This window comes from Macaca thibetana, chromosome 6 (genome assembly GCF_024542745.1).
Source record: "Macaca thibetana thibetana isolate TM-01 chromosome 6, ASM2454274v1, whole genome shotgun sequence".
NCBI lineage: Eukaryota > Metazoa > Chordata > Mammalia > Primates > Cercopithecidae > Macaca > Macaca thibetana.
The window spans coordinates 104,937,292-104,955,503 of NC_065583.1; the positions used below are offsets into that span (position 1 = coordinate 104,937,292).

General features: G+C 41.4%; 1 protein-coding gene across 4 annotated transcripts in view; it reads right to left on the reverse strand.

The window, feature by feature from the left end:
* The window catches only part of IQGAP2 (IQ motif containing GTPase activating protein 2), a 309,380-nt gene that overhangs the window by 142,287 nt on the left and 148,881 nt on the right, over window positions 1-18,212 (reverse strand). For all 4 annotated transcript variants that reach the window (XM_050795627.1, XM_050795628.1, XM_050795630.1 and 1 more), the window contains one exon: window positions 5,504-5,660. In XM_050795627.1, coding sequence (XP_050651584.1) covers window positions 5,504-5,660 — 157 coding nt within the window. Of the gene's footprint in view, window positions 1-5,503; window positions 5,661-18,212 lie in introns of those variants that run through there.

An 18,212-nucleotide genomic window follows, 5' to 3' on the forward strand; every position in this document is an offset into this window, starting at 1 on the left:
TAAATAGGCTTGAAATAATCTCAGTCCACGATAATCATCTTTAACAAGTCTTTTCTTCCCACTCCAGTCCTGTATATTACTATTAGATGAGGTGACATGTCTACAGTCAGATTTAGCCAAGGGTTGCTGTTATCCATACACCTGATTTCTTTCAGGTATTGGACCAGGAAGTATATGTTGTTTTTCCACTGCTGAGCTATTATACCAGCAAACATGGTTCATCTAGTTTAAACTGCATAGATGAGGAACTACGTTGTCATCATTGGATGCTAACATCCTACGCACTGGAATCAAAACATTTTAAAACCAGGAGGTACTTTAGAAACCAATAACATTATCCAAATTTGCTTATTTTACAGATGAGGAAACTGAGGGCACAAGTAGGTAAGATGCTTGAGTTGACCTAACTAGTCAGGCTCAAGGTTAAGACTCCCTTGCAGAACCACATAATATTTGCACTTCAAGTCCAAATATTATGTTTATTTTACTGCTCAAGTACTTTAGAACAAACACTGCCTCCAATATTCATTAGATGCTCATGTCTGTCAGGCACCATGCCAAGTGCCCTGCATGGATCATTTTGTTCCTCACAATATCTCTACAAAGGCAGATACTGTTGCTATTACGTTGAGGATCCCTTATCTGAAATGTTTGGCATTAGAAGTGTTTCAAGTTTCTGATTTTTACAAATTCTAGAATATTTGCATTAGACATACTGACTGAGCACCCCCAACCCCAAAATCCAAAATCCAAAATGCTCCAAGGAGCATTTCCTTTGAGTGTCACGTCAATTGGAGCACCTTGGATTTTTGGATTAGGGATACTCAATCTGTATTCCCACTTCACAGGTGAGGAAACCGCGGCTCAGAGAGCCAAAGTTAATGGCGAAGCTAGACTCTGAAGTATTTCGATTCTACAGTTCACACTGCTAACCACTGTGTGCATGCCTTCCCTATCTAAGGCACACCTACATATTTGACAAGAATTTATTATAAACCTACAATTATCAAGGTGCTGTTCAGAGTACTATCTTTGAACCTTGTCAGACTGAAACCTCCCCAAGGAAGGCCCTTCCGTCCACTCCTCTTTCTCTTGCCTGCCCCAGTCTGCCTGGGACCACTTTCTAACCTCTCAAGCCCCCACCATGGAAACCTTTCTGGCCTTTCACCACCCAACAACCCACTTAGAATGGACAAGACTGCTCCCTCCTCCTTGGTCATCTCCCACTGTCCACCCAGTTGTCTTCTCCTCATGACCCTCCACCCATTTCTATTTCCTTTTCAGGATCCACCCTTGGTTTTCCCTCTTGAAGTAGTTCACTTCTTGTCTGTGCAGGCCACTGCCACCTGGACTGAATTATCCCCTCCCTGGACTCTGTCCCCTCTCATCCTCTTTCTGGTTTGTTCTCTGTATAGCAGCAACTGATCTTTCTGAAGCACAAACTGCACCATATGGCATCACAAGGCTTCTGATTGCTGTCCCCTCAACGTAGCATGAAATCTCAGGTGCTCCATGGGGCCTGCATGGCTGTGCAATCTCATCTCTGCTCTTCCTGGCGTCATCTTCCACCACCGTCCCTTTCAACCACTCCACTATGGCCAAGCTCTTTCCCTCCTTGTGGCAAGTCTCTCACAAATGAGCTCCCTCTCTTTGTACAGTTCTTCCTGATGCCCACCGCTGAGCGCACACAGGTGACTTTCTTCTCACTCTTCCATCCTCAGAGTAAACTCCTCCTCAGAGAAGCCCATCTCCTGGCCGTTGCTATCTACCCATACATTAGCTTTCGTATCTTCCTTCAGACGCTTATCACAATCTACAGCTATAAATTCACTTAGTCCGCCTCCCCACCACCACGAAACCAAGCCCTTGCCTGCTTGGCTCACTATTCTGCCGTTAGTGCCTAGAATAGTGCCGGACATGCGATGGGTCTTGACAAGTGTTGTATGGATGAATGAATTCTACCCTATATGTATTTCTATTGTGGTACACCTTTATCTTCCTTCCCTATAACTGTATTGCAATTTGTTATATTAATGTTTATTCACCTATTAGAGCAGTGGTTCTCAACTCAAACCTTAGAAGCACAGAAGAAAAGAATCACCTGCAGGTGATTTATTAAGAGTACTGCTTCCTGGGTCAAGAGATTCTGCCTGACTCACTAGTCTGGGGTGGGACCCAGGAATCCAGTTTTTACACACACCCATTAGGTGGTTCTGCAGGAGGCTTGAGCACCATTCTTACAGGAAGAGTGTCACACTCAGTATACTGAGTACGTACCAAATAAAGCACAGAAGGCAAGAAAAGGTATGGAATCCTTTGGCTTATGTGAAACTATTGTCATTCATTCCTTTATCCAACAGCTATTCCCCAAGTACCTACTATGGATCAGACTCTGCACCATTAACTGGGTATGGGGCATAGAGGCCCATACGGTGCCTGCCCGCTTTACAATACACTATGGCATGTGCAAGACAGACTGTGTCAGGAGCTGCAGCGCACATGGCATGGGCATGTAACTCAGACCTGGTGTGGACGGCACAGGTGGCCATGGAAAAAATACTTATAACTGGAAAGTTGAAATCAAATACTCAGGACATCTTTCCAATCCTAAATTAATGAGGAACTAGGGTTGTACATAAGCTGGCAGACAAAGAGAATGGGGTAGCACAAAAGCTCCTGTCTGCCTAACTGATAGTCATCAAAGCTGCCAGTGCCAAGGCTGACATATTTTATGGCTACAGTCTAGGCAGACCCTGCAGCGAGAGCCCGAGTTCACTGAATTCATGGTTTCCAGATGGCATGAGGGGCTAGGGCTGGGTTATTGAGTGTTCTCTCGTGCTTCAACATCTTTGCCTTAGTCCCATGATTTAGCTCTCCTTGCAAAGGGCTATGTGATATGCTTCAGTCCTGAAGAATACAAGATCAGGAAGGTGAGTTACCTATTTGCTAATATTTATCCCCTTTCATTTTTGTATGAGAAATGAAAAGGCCCTAAAATAAGATTTTATGATTACAAGGCAAATCACTCAATGTTTCCATCAAGAACACTAGGCACTTTCATGGATTTAATAAAGAAAAAACAAACAAACCTCTTTCTGCAGTCAATCCACAGAGGAGTCCTTTCCATTCATCTTATGTTTTTTTCTCTTAACTGAGCAAGGAGGGGCTCCCACGCCACAGCTGGCCACGGTTCCCTCCTGCCGTGCCTCCCTCCTTCCTGCCCCTCTCCCAGCATCACCTCTGTGCCACCCGGCCTTCCAGGGATCTGATGGGGCAGGGGTGGCCTCCCTCTTGTGATGTTTCACTTGGGCATGTATGTCATCACCTGCCTATGCCCCACAAGTATTTTATTCCATAACCAGAAATTGCAAATATTATTTCTCCTGTCCCCATCCTAAAGAGAAGTTGCTATTCATTTAAATAATAGGATCTCTGATGCCAGGAGGAGAAGGTACCTATTTAAGTTGCCATGAGGCAACTGTCCATGAGGGCCCCAAGCTGGTCTGGAAGGACACTCCTATATTCAAGGTATACAATATTCCAGGAAGAGAAAAGAACTGGCTCACACACTGCTCTGAGGCTCACTTCCATGAACGGCCTATCTTCCCAGCTTGATTCTCACAGTCCAAGAAAGCCAAAAGAAAATCTGTAATTCCCTTTCAGTCAAGCCGGAGCCTACCCCAACTACACTTTAACTCTATCATCAAGTCTACATACGTGTTGGTACTGACAGACCTAGATCTTGATTATAACCAAAATAAAAGCCATGAAAAAAAGACAAGATGTAGTGTAAAATGTGAACCAATATTTATGTTGTGGAGAGAGGATACAGATGGTCTTTTTCTGGGCTTCTCTGAATTTCTAAAAATATTTCTCAAAAAAATTTTCTAAACTTTAATTTTAGCTGACTAAGTGATTGTTTTATTAAAGTCCTGTGGAAGGTTATAATGAGCTGGAACTCTGGAGTGAAACTTCATGAACACAAATTTACTTTAAAAAATGTAAACGTTTTTATTTATAACATTATTCAAAGCAAAAACTTGTGCTCGGTTACCTTTTTGACTGGACTAGAAAAACAGACTCAAAATAAATTTGACAAGTAATCTTTTCTACTGTTAACCTCAAAGATTATTCAAACATTCTACCTGTATTTAATGTACATATTTAAAGAATATATTTTGCCTCAAGAAGTGAAGGGTACTATGAATTATGCAATAAATGGGAAATAATTCCTTTTCCAACTATACTCAACATATAGCTGTAAGAGAAATAACTGTTCAGAATACTTGAAAATCTGCAGATAAAAAATATTGATATACAGAACTGAATGCATTAAACAAATAAAGATCAAGTTTCAAAGAAGCTTTAGAAACCTTGACCTGCAGCAGACAAGAGGTCACAAATTGCAGAATAGAACACCAGACATTTAAAAATTCTGTTTTGAAGATACATTGCTAATGGAGGAGCCTTCTAGGTTGGCATTTGCTTTTTCTTTTTCCTTTTCCTTTTGAATATATAAATTCAAATGTAAAAAAGTAGACAGAACAGTATAATGAACTCCTATGTAACCATCAATCAACTCAACAGTTATGAACTCACGGCCAGCTTTTTATCATCTGTCTACCTTCCCCTCAATTATTTTGAAACAAATCCTAGATGTATCACTTTATCTTTAAATACTTTGATATGTATCTCTAAAAAATCGGGATTTCTATTACTATAAAATTGGTGTTTGATTTTGTTTTCTTCTCCTGCTTCTTCCAAATTTAAAAAACAGTGCGGTTTTTATTGTTGAACTTTCTTCTTCTTCTTCTTCTTGCTATTATTATCTTAGAAACAGGGTCTCACTCTCACCTAGGCTGGAGGGCAGTGGTGTGACCATAGCTTACTGCAGCCTTGAACTCCTGGGCTCAAGCAATCCTCCTACCTTGGCCTCCAAAAGTGTTGGGATTATGGGCAAGAGCCACCACACTCAGCTGTTGTGATGTTTCTAAAAGGGCTATGATAGATTTTTATTTTCTGATGCTTCCCTAATTAGTCCTGAAACAATTCTTAAAACTAGTTGTACACAAAATGGTTAGTCATATTTTGTTTTAAGCATCAAATGGAAAAGAACAGTTGGCTGATCATTTGACCTTCCTACTTGTTTTATCACATTGGCCCTAACTCTTTAGGGCCACAAGTTCAAGTGAAAAAAGGAGTGGTAGCATGCCCCCACTTTTACCTTTACTGGCACTAATAAAGTCAAAACTGACTTCCATGAAGGAATAATTGGGGGAGGCACTGGGAGGCCCCATAAGTCAGAAGTCTCTCAGCATCAGACCAGAAATAGAAACACTTCGCTTTTTAAAACTGCTGCTGCCTCAGGAATGCTATTAACAGGCTCCAAAGACATCCCCCAGCCCCCAAAATCCTTACAGAAACACTAAAAGAAGGGAGAGGATATGAAATACCAATACTTTCATTTTTAACTGGAAGCCAAAACCAATTAGATCTTGGTTACCTTATAACGTGTTTGTTCCACATCATAGATCTTTTTCTCTGATACCATTTTCGGGGCAAAGAACTTGGCTAACTTTGCAAGGTAAACTCCATTCCGGAGCCCTTCTTCCAGTTCAGTGGTTGGTGGCAATTCTTCAACTAAGCAAACTTCCATCCACCTAAAAAGATTAAAAAAATATTAAAGTGACTCCAGTTGGGTAACTTTCTGCAAATGAAGGCATTCAGCATTTCGCTGTGTGTGTTGGAGACAAAGGAAGCAGGATTTGAAACATCTTTAGGTGTCACTGGTGGGAAGGGAAGACATTCTGGATGGAATGAGGATTTCGAACATGAGACGAACAGGGGGAATGAAAGCCCAGAAGCGCTGAGCTCACTCCCATGCCAGAGCTCATCAACTTCACCTTTATCTGAGCCTCTGCCAAGTCTCTTTTTGTGCCAAAGAAGGAAAAGGCCAAACCATTTTGTATGGGCGGAATTAGTCCTGCTGACATTAAAGAAAAAATAATTCCAAGTTTATGAGACTTCGGCAGAGGCAATTCTTTTAGGGGCTGTGCCTTGGGGAGTGCACAGTCCAAAGTACTATAAAATCTGCAGTTACCTCAGTCCAGGAATGACTACCAGGAAAGGTAGGAAGGCATGGAAAAGGGGCATCGGAATTAAGTAAGCAGACAAGGCTTCTTTAAATAATACAGACTCCTTTTTCCAATACCAGGAACTTATGACAACACACTTCTCTTTTTTTGGAAGATACCGTACTTAATGGGTTCTGAAAAAAATATTTTAGACAAAGATCAGATTAAACCTTAAGATGTTGTGCCAGTATTGTAGAAAAGACACCAAGGTCATTACCGGCTCAAGGACTTACAGTGGAAGAGGAGACAGGCCAGTTCACATGTCACAATGGTGTGCTGAGGATCTGCCAGAGTTATGAGGATATTCCTTTCTCAAGTAATTCTTACCTACTGGAAGATTCAAGATGCTGGTGTGCAGTTCCCAGCCTCCCTGTCACTCAGCTATTGATCTATAAACCCAACTATTAGCGTGAGCACCAGATCTATAGAGACAGTCTCCTTAGAGGATCACTAACACGATAGCCACTGGTCCTGCCAACACTTGAAACACAGTAGAGCACCGTGCCCCAATATTAACAACTGATCCCAACCCAAGCTGCTGACACTATAATATGTCTGAACCACTTGTAGCTCTGAATAACAACTTTTAGAAGTTCAACAAGCCCCTAATAAGTGGTTATTACTGACCACGTATTAGGCATTATAGAATTGGAATCCAGTAGTCCCCCGTTATCCAAGGTTTTACTTTCTGCAGTTTTAGTTACTTGAGGTCAACTAGGTCTGAAAATATTAAATGGAAAGTTCTAGGAATACAAAATTAATGAGTTTTAAATTGCATACCATTCTGAGTAGTGTGATAAAATCTCATGCCGTCCCACTCCCATCCCTTCCTCATCACAAGAAGGGTAAGTGCAGTACAATAAGATATTTTGAGACAGAGACAGAGTCCACATTCACAGAACTTTTATCATAATATATTGTTACAATTGTTATAATTGTTCTGTTTTATTATTAGTTACTGTTGTTAATCTCTTTCTATGCCTACTTTATAAATTAAACCTGAGCATAGGTATGTATCTATATGCAAAAACAGTATATTCAAGGTTTGGTGCTATCTTCAGTCTCAGGCATCCACTGAGGGTCTTTGAACATATTTCCAATGGATGGGAAGGGAATAGTATATATGATAAAAATAGAAGCATAAGCCTTGCCTTCAAAGAGCATTCAATATAATTGAGAAGGCCACACAATTCTAAGGAAAAGCCAGAGAACCATATGACGGGCTATGATGTGCAATGCTACATGGTAGGATATAATCAGAAAAAGTTTGGGAGTAAAGGGGAATCATTGGGTTATCACTGCAGCAATCAAGGAAAACATTAAAAAGGTGGTAGAACCTGGACTTGGCCTCGAAGAATACAGTACAGTAAGTCCTCACCTACCTGGAAACTATGAATTTAAGCAAAATAATGTATAACAAAATCAATTTTACCATAGGCGAATTTCTACAAACAAGTTACACTGGGTGCTATGGCTCATGCCTGTAATTCCAGCACTTTGGGAGGGTGAGGTGGGAGGATTGCTTGAGGCCAGGAGTTTGAACCAGGCTAGGCAGCACAGTGAGGCCCTGGCTCTTAAAAAAAAAAAAAAAAAAAAAAAGCCAGGCACCTGTGGTCCCAGTTACTCAGGGGGTTGAGGAGGGGGGATTGCTTGAGACCAGGAGTTTGAGGCTGCAGTAAGTCGTAGTCAGGCCACAGCATTCCAGCCTGGGCAACAGTGCAAGCCTCTGTCTCTAAAAAATAATTAAGTTCCTATTGCATATTTCTGGCCACAAAAACATCACCAAACTTCTAAATAAAGACCAAAACACCTCGATGTTAAACACTGAAATAAATGTGAGCTATACATACAATTAAGAAAGATTAACATCAACTTTTAGTATAATGAAGGGACTGGAAAAATACAAAAAGTAAGATAATTCTTCACCCTCTTATTCCAGTTCAGGGTCTTGGGTGGCCGGAGCCTATCCCAGCAGCTCAGGGGTAGGGGGGTGAGAGGCACTAACCCTGGACAGGATGCATTCCCACTGGAAGACACACTCACACCCCCACCACACTCACTCAGTGGGGACAATGTAGCCACATCAGTTCACCTAACATGCACATCTAACGAGTGCCTAGAGAAAACCCATGCGGACCTGGGGAGAATACACGAACTCTACAGTGGCCCCTTCTTTTTCTTCATCAACATTATGAGGAAATGACATAGAATGAAACGACATTATTGGAGGACCTGCTGTAGTTGGAAAGGCAGGGAGAGAACCGGAAGCTGGGGAGAACAGAAACTAAAGGCATAAAAGAAACATGGCTGACTCATGAAGAAAACCCAGGGAAGACAGTGGGCCTTTGGGGCTCACAGGGAGAAAAGAGCAATGAAGCTGGGCCTTCACCGTGAAGCTAGGCTCTGGAAGGTCTAGCACGCAAGGACAGGTGTTGACATTTGTAGCCACAAGAAGCAGGGAGCTCCTGGCAGCCTCAAAGAAGAGGAGTGATGTGCTGACAGTGGTAATTAGAGAAAATTCATCTGGTATAATGGATGCCTCAGAGACCAAGTCCTCTGTCAGGCCTTTCCCATTGTGAGGTGTTGAGGGATGGGATCAGCCAGGAAGAAATAGAAAGGAAGACAACCAAGAGACATTTCCAGGAAACAGTAACAGGACTTGGTGACATCTCAGAAAAGGGAGTTGAAAAACAGACAGAGATTACCAGCCAGGGAGAGGCACGTGGTTGAAGGGAGGGTTCTGCACCAGGAGTCAGTCACATAGTGGTGGTGTGACTGTAAGCAAGTCCCCTCACCTCTCTGAGCTTCAGTTTCTCTCCTCTGCTAAAGGAGGGATGTTGGTGATGTGAAGAATTTGTTGATAAAGTCCTTGCCAGCTCTAACATTCTAAGGGGCTGTGAAACTGGAAGAACAAGGAACAGGTAAGATGTGATGATGATGAACTTCCTTTTCACATATCATGCATATCATTCACATATCATTTGAGCCTTGCGTCAAATAAACTGAAGTAGGAATACCACGGACTTGCTAAATTTTGAAAAGAGGAAATAAATAATAATGCTGCCTTTAAAAAAAAAATGTGGCCAAGTTAAGAGCCACTGTTCTAGACCAAGTTTTTAAGCTAAATAAACTAATTAGGGTATTAGGTGATTTCACGGTAAAACACAATCTGTTTTCAAATAATTACATTTTCAAATAATTATCTTGGAAAAATGCAAGAAATCATTTTATACACAAAAATATATGAATGTTTTATAACAACCTGGTAATTGGGATATATGTGTGAGGGGTAGGGTTGGGGGTAAACTGACAATTGGTAGCAAGAGTAGGGGGAGACAAGCTGACAATTGGGAGCAAGGGGCAGGATGCAAAAATAAAAGCTCTGAAGTATGATATTTTAGAGTTGGGCTTGTTTTTAAAAAGAGCTAATCACATTTTTGTCTATATTAGAATATATGTGCAGTTGGTTTAAAACACTGATACCAGGCCAGGCATGGTGGCTCAGGCCTGTAATCCCAACACTTTGGGAGGCTGAGAGGGGCGGATCACTTGAGGTCAGGAGTTCAAGAACACCCTGGCCAACATGGCAAAACTCTATCTCTACTAAAGACAAAAATTAGTTGGGCATGGTAATGGGCGCCTGCATTCCCAGCTACTCAGGAGGCTGAGGCAGGAGAATTGCTTGAATCTGAGAGGCGGAGGTTGCAGTGAGCCAAGATCACACCACTGCACTCCAGCCTGGGCGACAGAGTGAGACTCCATCTCAAAAAAAATTAAGAAAAAAAATAATAAAACATTGATAGCAAAAACTTAGGTTAGCTATAACCTGTTTAAAATATAGCCATAGCTAATTCTTATGACATTATGAACTGCTCAAAGGCAAAGGCCATTTCTTCTTTCTCTTTATGATCCCTTTGTGCCTGGCAACCTGTTTACACAAAGCAAGTACTTAACATATGGTTATGAAAGATTCTGACTGCTAAAAAGAAAGTTTTCCAAGAATCACAGTTACATCATAAAATATTTTAAGATATTGCCAAAGATTTATGAAGTGTTACTTTTTTTAAAATTAGGCATCAATGGAGATACCTCTTTTTCTCTGCCTTGAAAGTCAAAAGATGATGCTATTATTATCAATGACAGCTAGTAGTTATTGAGCACGATCTTGTGTCAAAATCTGGACTTGATACTTTATGGGGATTATCATGGAATCTTCTCATGATCGCTCCATAAAGAAGAGGTGCTATCGGGATCACCATTTGCTGATGATTTTCCGGTGTTGTTCCCAGATTCTGTTGATGTTCTGACATGATATCTGAGGTTTTCCAAAGCTCAGAAAAGGCTAAGGCCACCCAGCTCAATAAGTTGACAGGGGCCAGCCTCTGCTCCTCTAATTCCAACTTTTAATTTCTCACAACTCACCAAACTGAATCCTCCAGTCTAGGCCTAGTGTAAAACAAAAGTGGTAACAAAATACTCCAGGGCTACTTCCAGAGTAGCGGTCAGAGTTCCACGGCTTGGAGACACAGATGTTGTCACTGTTTCAGTATAAGGTCAGAGGATAGTATATTCACTGTCAGGGTTGAGTAGATTCCTGGGGCTTCGTTTGTTCTCTCAGAACTCCCTCTTTGCCACCTACCTTGCAACAGGCACAGTAAATGGTCCAGGTTTCCCCTTGTAGTGCTGTAGCAGGGCAGAGGCAGGATATAGGAAACTTAGAGCCTATTCAAATGCAGTCACCTCCTCAGGAAGGCCCACAGGCCTAGAGCTCTCAAAGATCCTTCCAATAAAATACAATTCGGAAACTCCTATCAATCATCAGCCGGTATATGAGCAACAAACAAGACTATTCTTCTAGGACAGGTGACAGACTCTGCTGACAGAATAACCAGTCAGACTGGGTACTTAACATTGCTCTAAAGGTATTAAAATCCCTCATAATGAAGCAGGAGCCACGATATGCAACTTCTAAACTTGTGCACAGCCATCATGTGGGCTGACTAGCCTTTGGATCGATTTTTTAGTATAAGGAAAAAACTTCAAGCACAGATAGCGATACAGGAGTTAAGAAGAAATCACTCAGGCAGATAGCAAGGGTATGGGAGTCCTTGGTAAGGTTTTTCTTTTTAATGAAAAGCCGCCCCAAATCATTTTCTAACGAACAGCAGCCTGCAAGCTGGGAGCTTGCACAGGTGAATGCCAGCAAGAACTAAGGATTAGACATGTTCAAGATGGCGGCTCCACCTTCCCTTCTCTGTCAGCCACCTGTACGGTAAAGGAGCAGACAAGATGGCCCCATCAACTGGAAAGCCCATTTGCATAAGAAGATTAGGGTGGGGCAACAAGCCTTCCCCATGTAAACATCATACCTGATTGAACCAATCTATGAGCTCTATGTAAATCAGACACCGGCTCTTGAAACCCTACTATGAAACTCGGGGCATTCACCACCAGCAGGTCCTTTCTGCTGGGAGACCCCTTCCTCTACAGAGGAAGCTGTTTCTCTTCCTCTTCTCTTCTATCTATTAAACCTCTGCTCCTAAACTCCTTGTGTATGTGTCCTAAATTTTCCTGGCATGTCCTAAATTTTCCTGGCATGTCCTAAATTTTCCTGGCATGCGACAGACAACAAACCTCAGGGTATATACCCCAGACAACCGTAGCTGCTTCAATACCAAATTGTTCAACTAAGAGTAGTTGCTGGTCAGAGTCTGCATTCGTCGGCCCACGGCATCTGTGAGGGGCCAAGTGACGGCATTGTAACCACAGAAGGTGTGGGGAAATGAGTGTGAGGGGTGCACCATCCTAAGGTGGCTCAGGAAAACCTCCCATGGATAAGCCTCCTCTCTCTCCTCCTCGTCTGCTGGCTGGAGAAGGTAGAATAACTTCCATCAGTCAGGGTTCCTGAATAATTCTGAATAATTGTGTGGTAAAGAACCCCTTGTTTTCAAGGTCATTCTTGTTGGTTTAAAAAAAAAAAAAAAAAAAGGCCGGGCGCGGTGGCTCAAGCCTGTAATCCCAGCACTTTGGGAGGCCGAGACGGGCGGATCACGAGGTCAGGAGATCGAGACCATCCTGGCTAACACGGTGAAACCCCGTCTCTACTAAAAAATACAAAAAACTAGCCGGGCGAGGTGGCGGGCGCCTGTAGTCCCAGCTACTCGGGAGGCTGAGGCAGGAGAATGGCATGAACCCGGGAGGCGGAGCTTGCAGTGAGCTGAGATCCGGCCACTGCACTCTAGCCTGGGCGACAGAGCGGGACTCCGACTCAAAAAAAAAAAAAAAAAAAAAAGCAGCAGCAGCTCTTGTGTCTCCTCATCCCCACCCTACACTACTGAACCTTACAGGAGCAGGTTGCTATTGCCATTGCCGACCTCAGTTTCAGGGGCTTGCTGATCTGTTACATGAACAAGTGAGTGGTACCTGGCCACACCAATACAAGTTTTAAGTGTGACTTGTATGGTATGTTGGGGTCAAACTTCCTATAACAATCACAACGGAGGGACAACTGGCCTGATGTTCAGGAAGTCTGGCTCTGTGATCACCAGCTATATGCACTGGAACAGGTCGCTTAATACTCTGAGTATTCAGTGTTAGTCCATAAATCTAAAATTATAATGGAATTCAATATAACTGTGTAATTATGTAATATGACTGTGTGTGGCTTAACATCTTTATTGAGATATAATCCACACATCATACACTCACCCGTTTAACACGTGGAATGCAATGGTTTTTAGTATATTCACTGGGTTGAAAGACCATCATCATTATCAATTTTAGAACATCTTCCTTACACCAAAAAAGAAACCTTATATCCATAAACAGTCACTCTCCATTTACCCCCAAGCCCCTAACCCACTAATCTACTCTCTTTAGATTTGCCTATTCTGAACATTTCCTGTAAATGTAAATAGACTCATACAATATGTGGCCTTTTGTGACCTTTCACTTAGCATAATGTTTTCAAGGTTTATCCATGTTCATCTGGACTTCATATTTTTTTCTTGAATAATATTTCATTGTATGGATATGTCACATTTATTTATTTATTCATCAGTTTTTGGACATGTTATTCCTGCCTCCCCCCCCCCCCGCAACTTTTTGACTATTGTGAATGATACTGCTATAAACACTTGTGAACTAGTTTTTGCATTGACGTATGTTCTCATTTCCCTTGGGTATATACCCAAGAGTAGAATTGTTGGGTCATATGGTAACTCTATGTTTAATCTTTTTAGGACTTCCAGACCGTTTTCCAAAACAGCTGTACCATTTCCCCTTCCCACCAGCAGTGTATGAGGATTTCAATTTCTTCACATCCTTGCCAATACTCTTCTGTCGTTTTGATTACAGCCATTCTAGTGGATGCAAAGTGGCATCTCATTATGGTTTTGATTTTCATTTCCCTGATGGCTAATGATATTCAGCTTCTTTTTATATGCATATAGCCCATTTATATACTTTTGGAGAAATGTCTTTCAAATCTATCGCTCATGTTTTAGTTGAATTATTTGTCTTCTTATTTTTGAGTTATAAGAGTTCCTTACATATTCAGTATACAAGATTCTTATTTGATATATGATTTGAAAGTGTTTCCTCCATTCTGTGGGCTGTCTTTTCACTTTTTTAATGGTGTTATTTGAAGGAAAAATGTTTTTATTTTGATGAAGTCTCATTCATCTATTTCTTCTTTTGTTGTTTATATTTTTGGTGTTTTATATGTTACATATTTATGCCTATGTTTTCTTCTCTTTTATCTCTTAGTTTAGGTCTTTGATCCATTTTGAACTACTTTTTGTATATGGTGTGAGGTGAGAGTCTAACTTCATTGTTTTGTATGTGGCTACCCAGTTGTCCCAGCACCACTTATTGAAAAGACTACCTGACGAGTTAATGGGTACAGCACACCAACATGGCACATGTATACATATGTAACAAACCTGCACGTTGTGCACATGTACCCTAGAACTTAAAGTATAATAAAAAAAAAAAAGAAAAGAAAAGACTACCTTTGTTGAACTGTCTTGGCACCTTTATTGAAAATTAACTGACTGTACAAGTGAGAGTTCATTTCTGAACTCTCAATTCTAGTCCAATCTATATGTCTATGACTTATGTACAGATAGTACATAAAGTGTGCATACATAAAATCAAGTTAGAGATACTTCATGTGTCTTCAAGAGCCTGTCTTCAAATCTGGCCTAAAAATCTACAGAAATGAAAATGAGAATATTCCCCCTTCCTCCCCAATACTGTCCTTACATTCACTGCTTCTTCCTCATTCCTTCTGTTGACTAGTTTTATTGGCCCACAACCCCAATATATGAATGTCTTGCCCCAAAGCAAAAGTTGAAGCTATTTCTTATGAGCAACTTAAGGGTTGCTAGAGAACCTCATCTTCCTTTTTAGGGTGGGACTACTTGTGGAAGAAGGGGAGAGAAAGGAGAAATCTTTCAAATTTTAGGGCAAGAAGAAAAATTCTGTCTTGTGGGAGACAAAAAAAAAAAAAAAAAGAAAAGAAAAAGAAAAAACAGAAACCACCCCACAAAAATCCGGGAACAAACAATCCTTTCTTTTATACTACTTTGTGCCTTGCAGAACATATGAAAGTTGTTTTGTGGAGGCATTTGCTATCTGAGTTGTTATTCAGGAAATCACCAACTATAAATCTTGGTCTGTATCATACAGTGCTGTATGGAATAAGTATCCTGACAGTAGAACTGCTGGCCAAGAACAGAAAAGTGTGTTTTATCTGCATAAACCCTGTTTTAATGCAGTGCCCTGTTCTACGAACTTTCAAGTATCACAAGTCAATTTTTCCCCTAATATTTTAAAAATCAGCATATAAGACATATTCTAAAAGAATATAAGAATATGTGGCCTTTGTTTTTATGTATAGCGTAGTTGGTCATTTTTCACCTTCTGTATCAACAGGCAGTAAAAGCATCAGAAGGACTAAGTTAAGTTTTCATGGCAAAACTTTTCATCAGCTGGAGGCCAGTGCAAAACTGCCACCATGATTCCATTAGCCTTATTAGTCCAGGGGGACGTGGCTGTAGGAACCTACCCTGCAAAACTGAGGTGTGCATCTATGGACCCCCATCCTTCTCTCATACAAAACTTACTTGGTTCACTCTAAGAAAGTGATACGAAAGGCTAATTTTTTTCTTTAGTAAAATTTTTGCTTTGCTTTAAGAATGCTATTTTCCTTAAAACGCAGGCACACAATACCATGAAAAGAATCAACATATGACTTCAAGATCTAGTAGGAGTGGAGGAGACTTCAGAGGACTTACGTCTCACTCTTCTCTTTCAGGGGGCGATGATATAGTATAATCTGTTGAGTTTGGCAAGCTTCCCCAAACTGTGTTGCAATGAACGTTGACTCAGATGCTAAGAGAGACTGTTGCTAGAAATACGGACATGTAAGGTGATTCTAGTGAGATTTTAGACAGAAATGAGAATGTATTGTTACACACTGAAGAAAAGGCAATCCTTGTTATAAAACGGCCAAGAACGTCGCTGAATTGCGTTTTTGTGTTTTGTGGAAGGTAGAGCTTGTAAGTGACAACCTTGGATATTCTGCTGAGATTTCTAAGCCAAGTGTTGAAAGCCTGCTGTGCTTTCCTTGCCACTTTCCTTTCTCCTTACCTGCTTCTAGCAAAGTGCGAGAGAAGTGAGAGAAATTAAAGAAAAAATTGTTAGGCTAAACAAACCAGAACTTAAAGATCTGGAAAATTCTCAGCTTATCCATATTGCAAGAAAATGAGAATGTGTTCTGGAGAGGGCACCAACGGTGTGACTGAACAATCACTCCCTAAAGAGTGACAGTGGGACTCACAGATCTAATCAGTCATCTCAACAGAAGGCAGGAATAGAGATGGGGTTCTACCAGCAGCAGAAACACTGCTGACTTGGACTAAAGGGGACAGAGACAGGACACAACAGCAGGCTTCTGAGATGCTACAGGATGGGACAATAGATCTATCTGGCTCTGGGTGTGAGCATGTATTATCCTTCAAGAAAAAGGAAGAATGGTCCCTAAAGCTGCTACTCTCTGAAAGTGTTCAGGCCTAGGGGGCGAGGAGGTGTCTCTTCCATTTCAAAGGGGGAGGCTGTCTCTGTCTCAGTGTCAGTGAGTCAGGCTGTCATTGTCCAAGGCCTCAAAAGCAAGGCTACCACCTGGGGCCTTGAAGAAATTCTGCCAGCCCAATGGGTCTGGAGGACAGATCATCATGTAAAAAGAATTATTCTCAGGCCTTAAAATCGAACATAATTTGCCCAGTTAGGTCTTGGATTTGCTTTGGACCCATGACCCTTTTTTCTTCCTTCCAAGTTCCCCTTTTGGAATGGGAATGTCTATCCTAAGCCTGTCCCCATCATTGTATTTTGGAATCAAATAATTTGTCTGGTTTCACAGGTTCACAGCTGGAGAAGAATTTTTGCCGCAAGACAAATCATGTATCTTGAGTCTCACCCGCCTTGATGTAGATGATATTTAGATGAGATTTGGGACTTAGAATTGACAGTAGAATCGGTTAAGGCTTAGGCTGTTGAATGCAGGTGAATGTATTTTGCTGTGAGGAGGACATGAATTTTGACGGTGCAGAGGGCAGAGTGTTATGGGCAGAACTGTGTTCCCCTCCCCAAATTTATATGTTGAAGTCCTAACCCCTAATACTTCAAAATGAGACTGTATTTGAAGACAGGGCTTTTAAAGAGATGGTTAAGTTAAAACGAGGTGATTAAGCCAGGCTGCTGTCCTTATAAGAAAAGGTGCTTAGGGCACAGAGAGCTCCCAGGGCTGCATGCTCAACAGAGGGAAGACAGAAGGACATAGTGAAAGGGCCATCTGCAAAGCCAAAGACAGAGGCCTCAGAAGAAACCAAACATGTTGACACCTTGCTCTTGGATTTCCAGCCTCCAAAACTGAGAAAGTAAATTTCTGTTGTTTAAGCCTCCCAATCTGTGGTATTTTGTTTATGGCAGCCTGAACAAACAAATACACTAGCTAAAACATCAGCTCCCATCATCCTCTAAAATTCCTCACCCAATTTTCTCTTCACTACATTTATTACTACCTGGCAGACTAGATATTAATACTTATTAGTTTGACTGGCTCACCCAGTTAGACTGTAAATTCTACGATAGCAAGGACCTTACCTATCTTGAGAGGCATCTAACACAATGGTTGAAAGCACACACTCCAGAGTTCGATGCCTGAGACTGAACCAAAGCTCTGCCACTTACCAGTTACGTGCCCCTTGGGTAACTGAATTAATCTGAGTCTGTTTCCTAATCTATAAAATGGGTTAATAATAGAACTGCTTCCAAAGGCTGTTATGAGTTAATAGGAGAAAAGCACTAGAACAGTGCCTGGCATATAGTAGGTACCGTTCATGGTAGCTATTGTAGTTTTTACTGCTCACCACCATATCCCAGACCATCCCCCTGCCTGACTGCCAATGTAATTCACTGTTCACACCTGACCTTCGGCACTATTTGTTTAGTTCAGCACTATTTGTTTAGCCATATAGACTTCCTTGTGCAGGAAGTATGCCAGCATTTTGACTATCAAACATGCCTTCTTCTCCCGTCCCCGTCTGTTGCACCCCCTGAACAAATCCACTCCTCCTGCTAAACACATCCTATTGCCTTACACCAAATACAGTCTTAAATGACATTTAGTAGGGGCTATGTAAATATTTACATATGTTCAGGAGAGGCGGGTTTCTGCTATAATGAGACTCCCACTCTACTGATAATGCCAATGGCAAACAATTACAGCTCACATTTACTTAGCACATAGGCTAGCACTTAGCAGGTACTTGGCACTTATATGAATGTATTCTCACACTAACCTGATGAGATTGATATCACTCCCCTTTAATAGAGAAGGAAGAAAAGGCTCAGAGAGTTAAGTAATTTGCTCAAGATTACACAGCTAGTAAGCAGCTGGGCTGTGATTTAAATTCAGGTTGTCACCTCTACAGGACATCTCTCAGCCACTCTGCTCTGACAAATCATTTAAGATTAATAGGGTGAACAGGGCTTAAGCTCACTTCCTAGGAATGT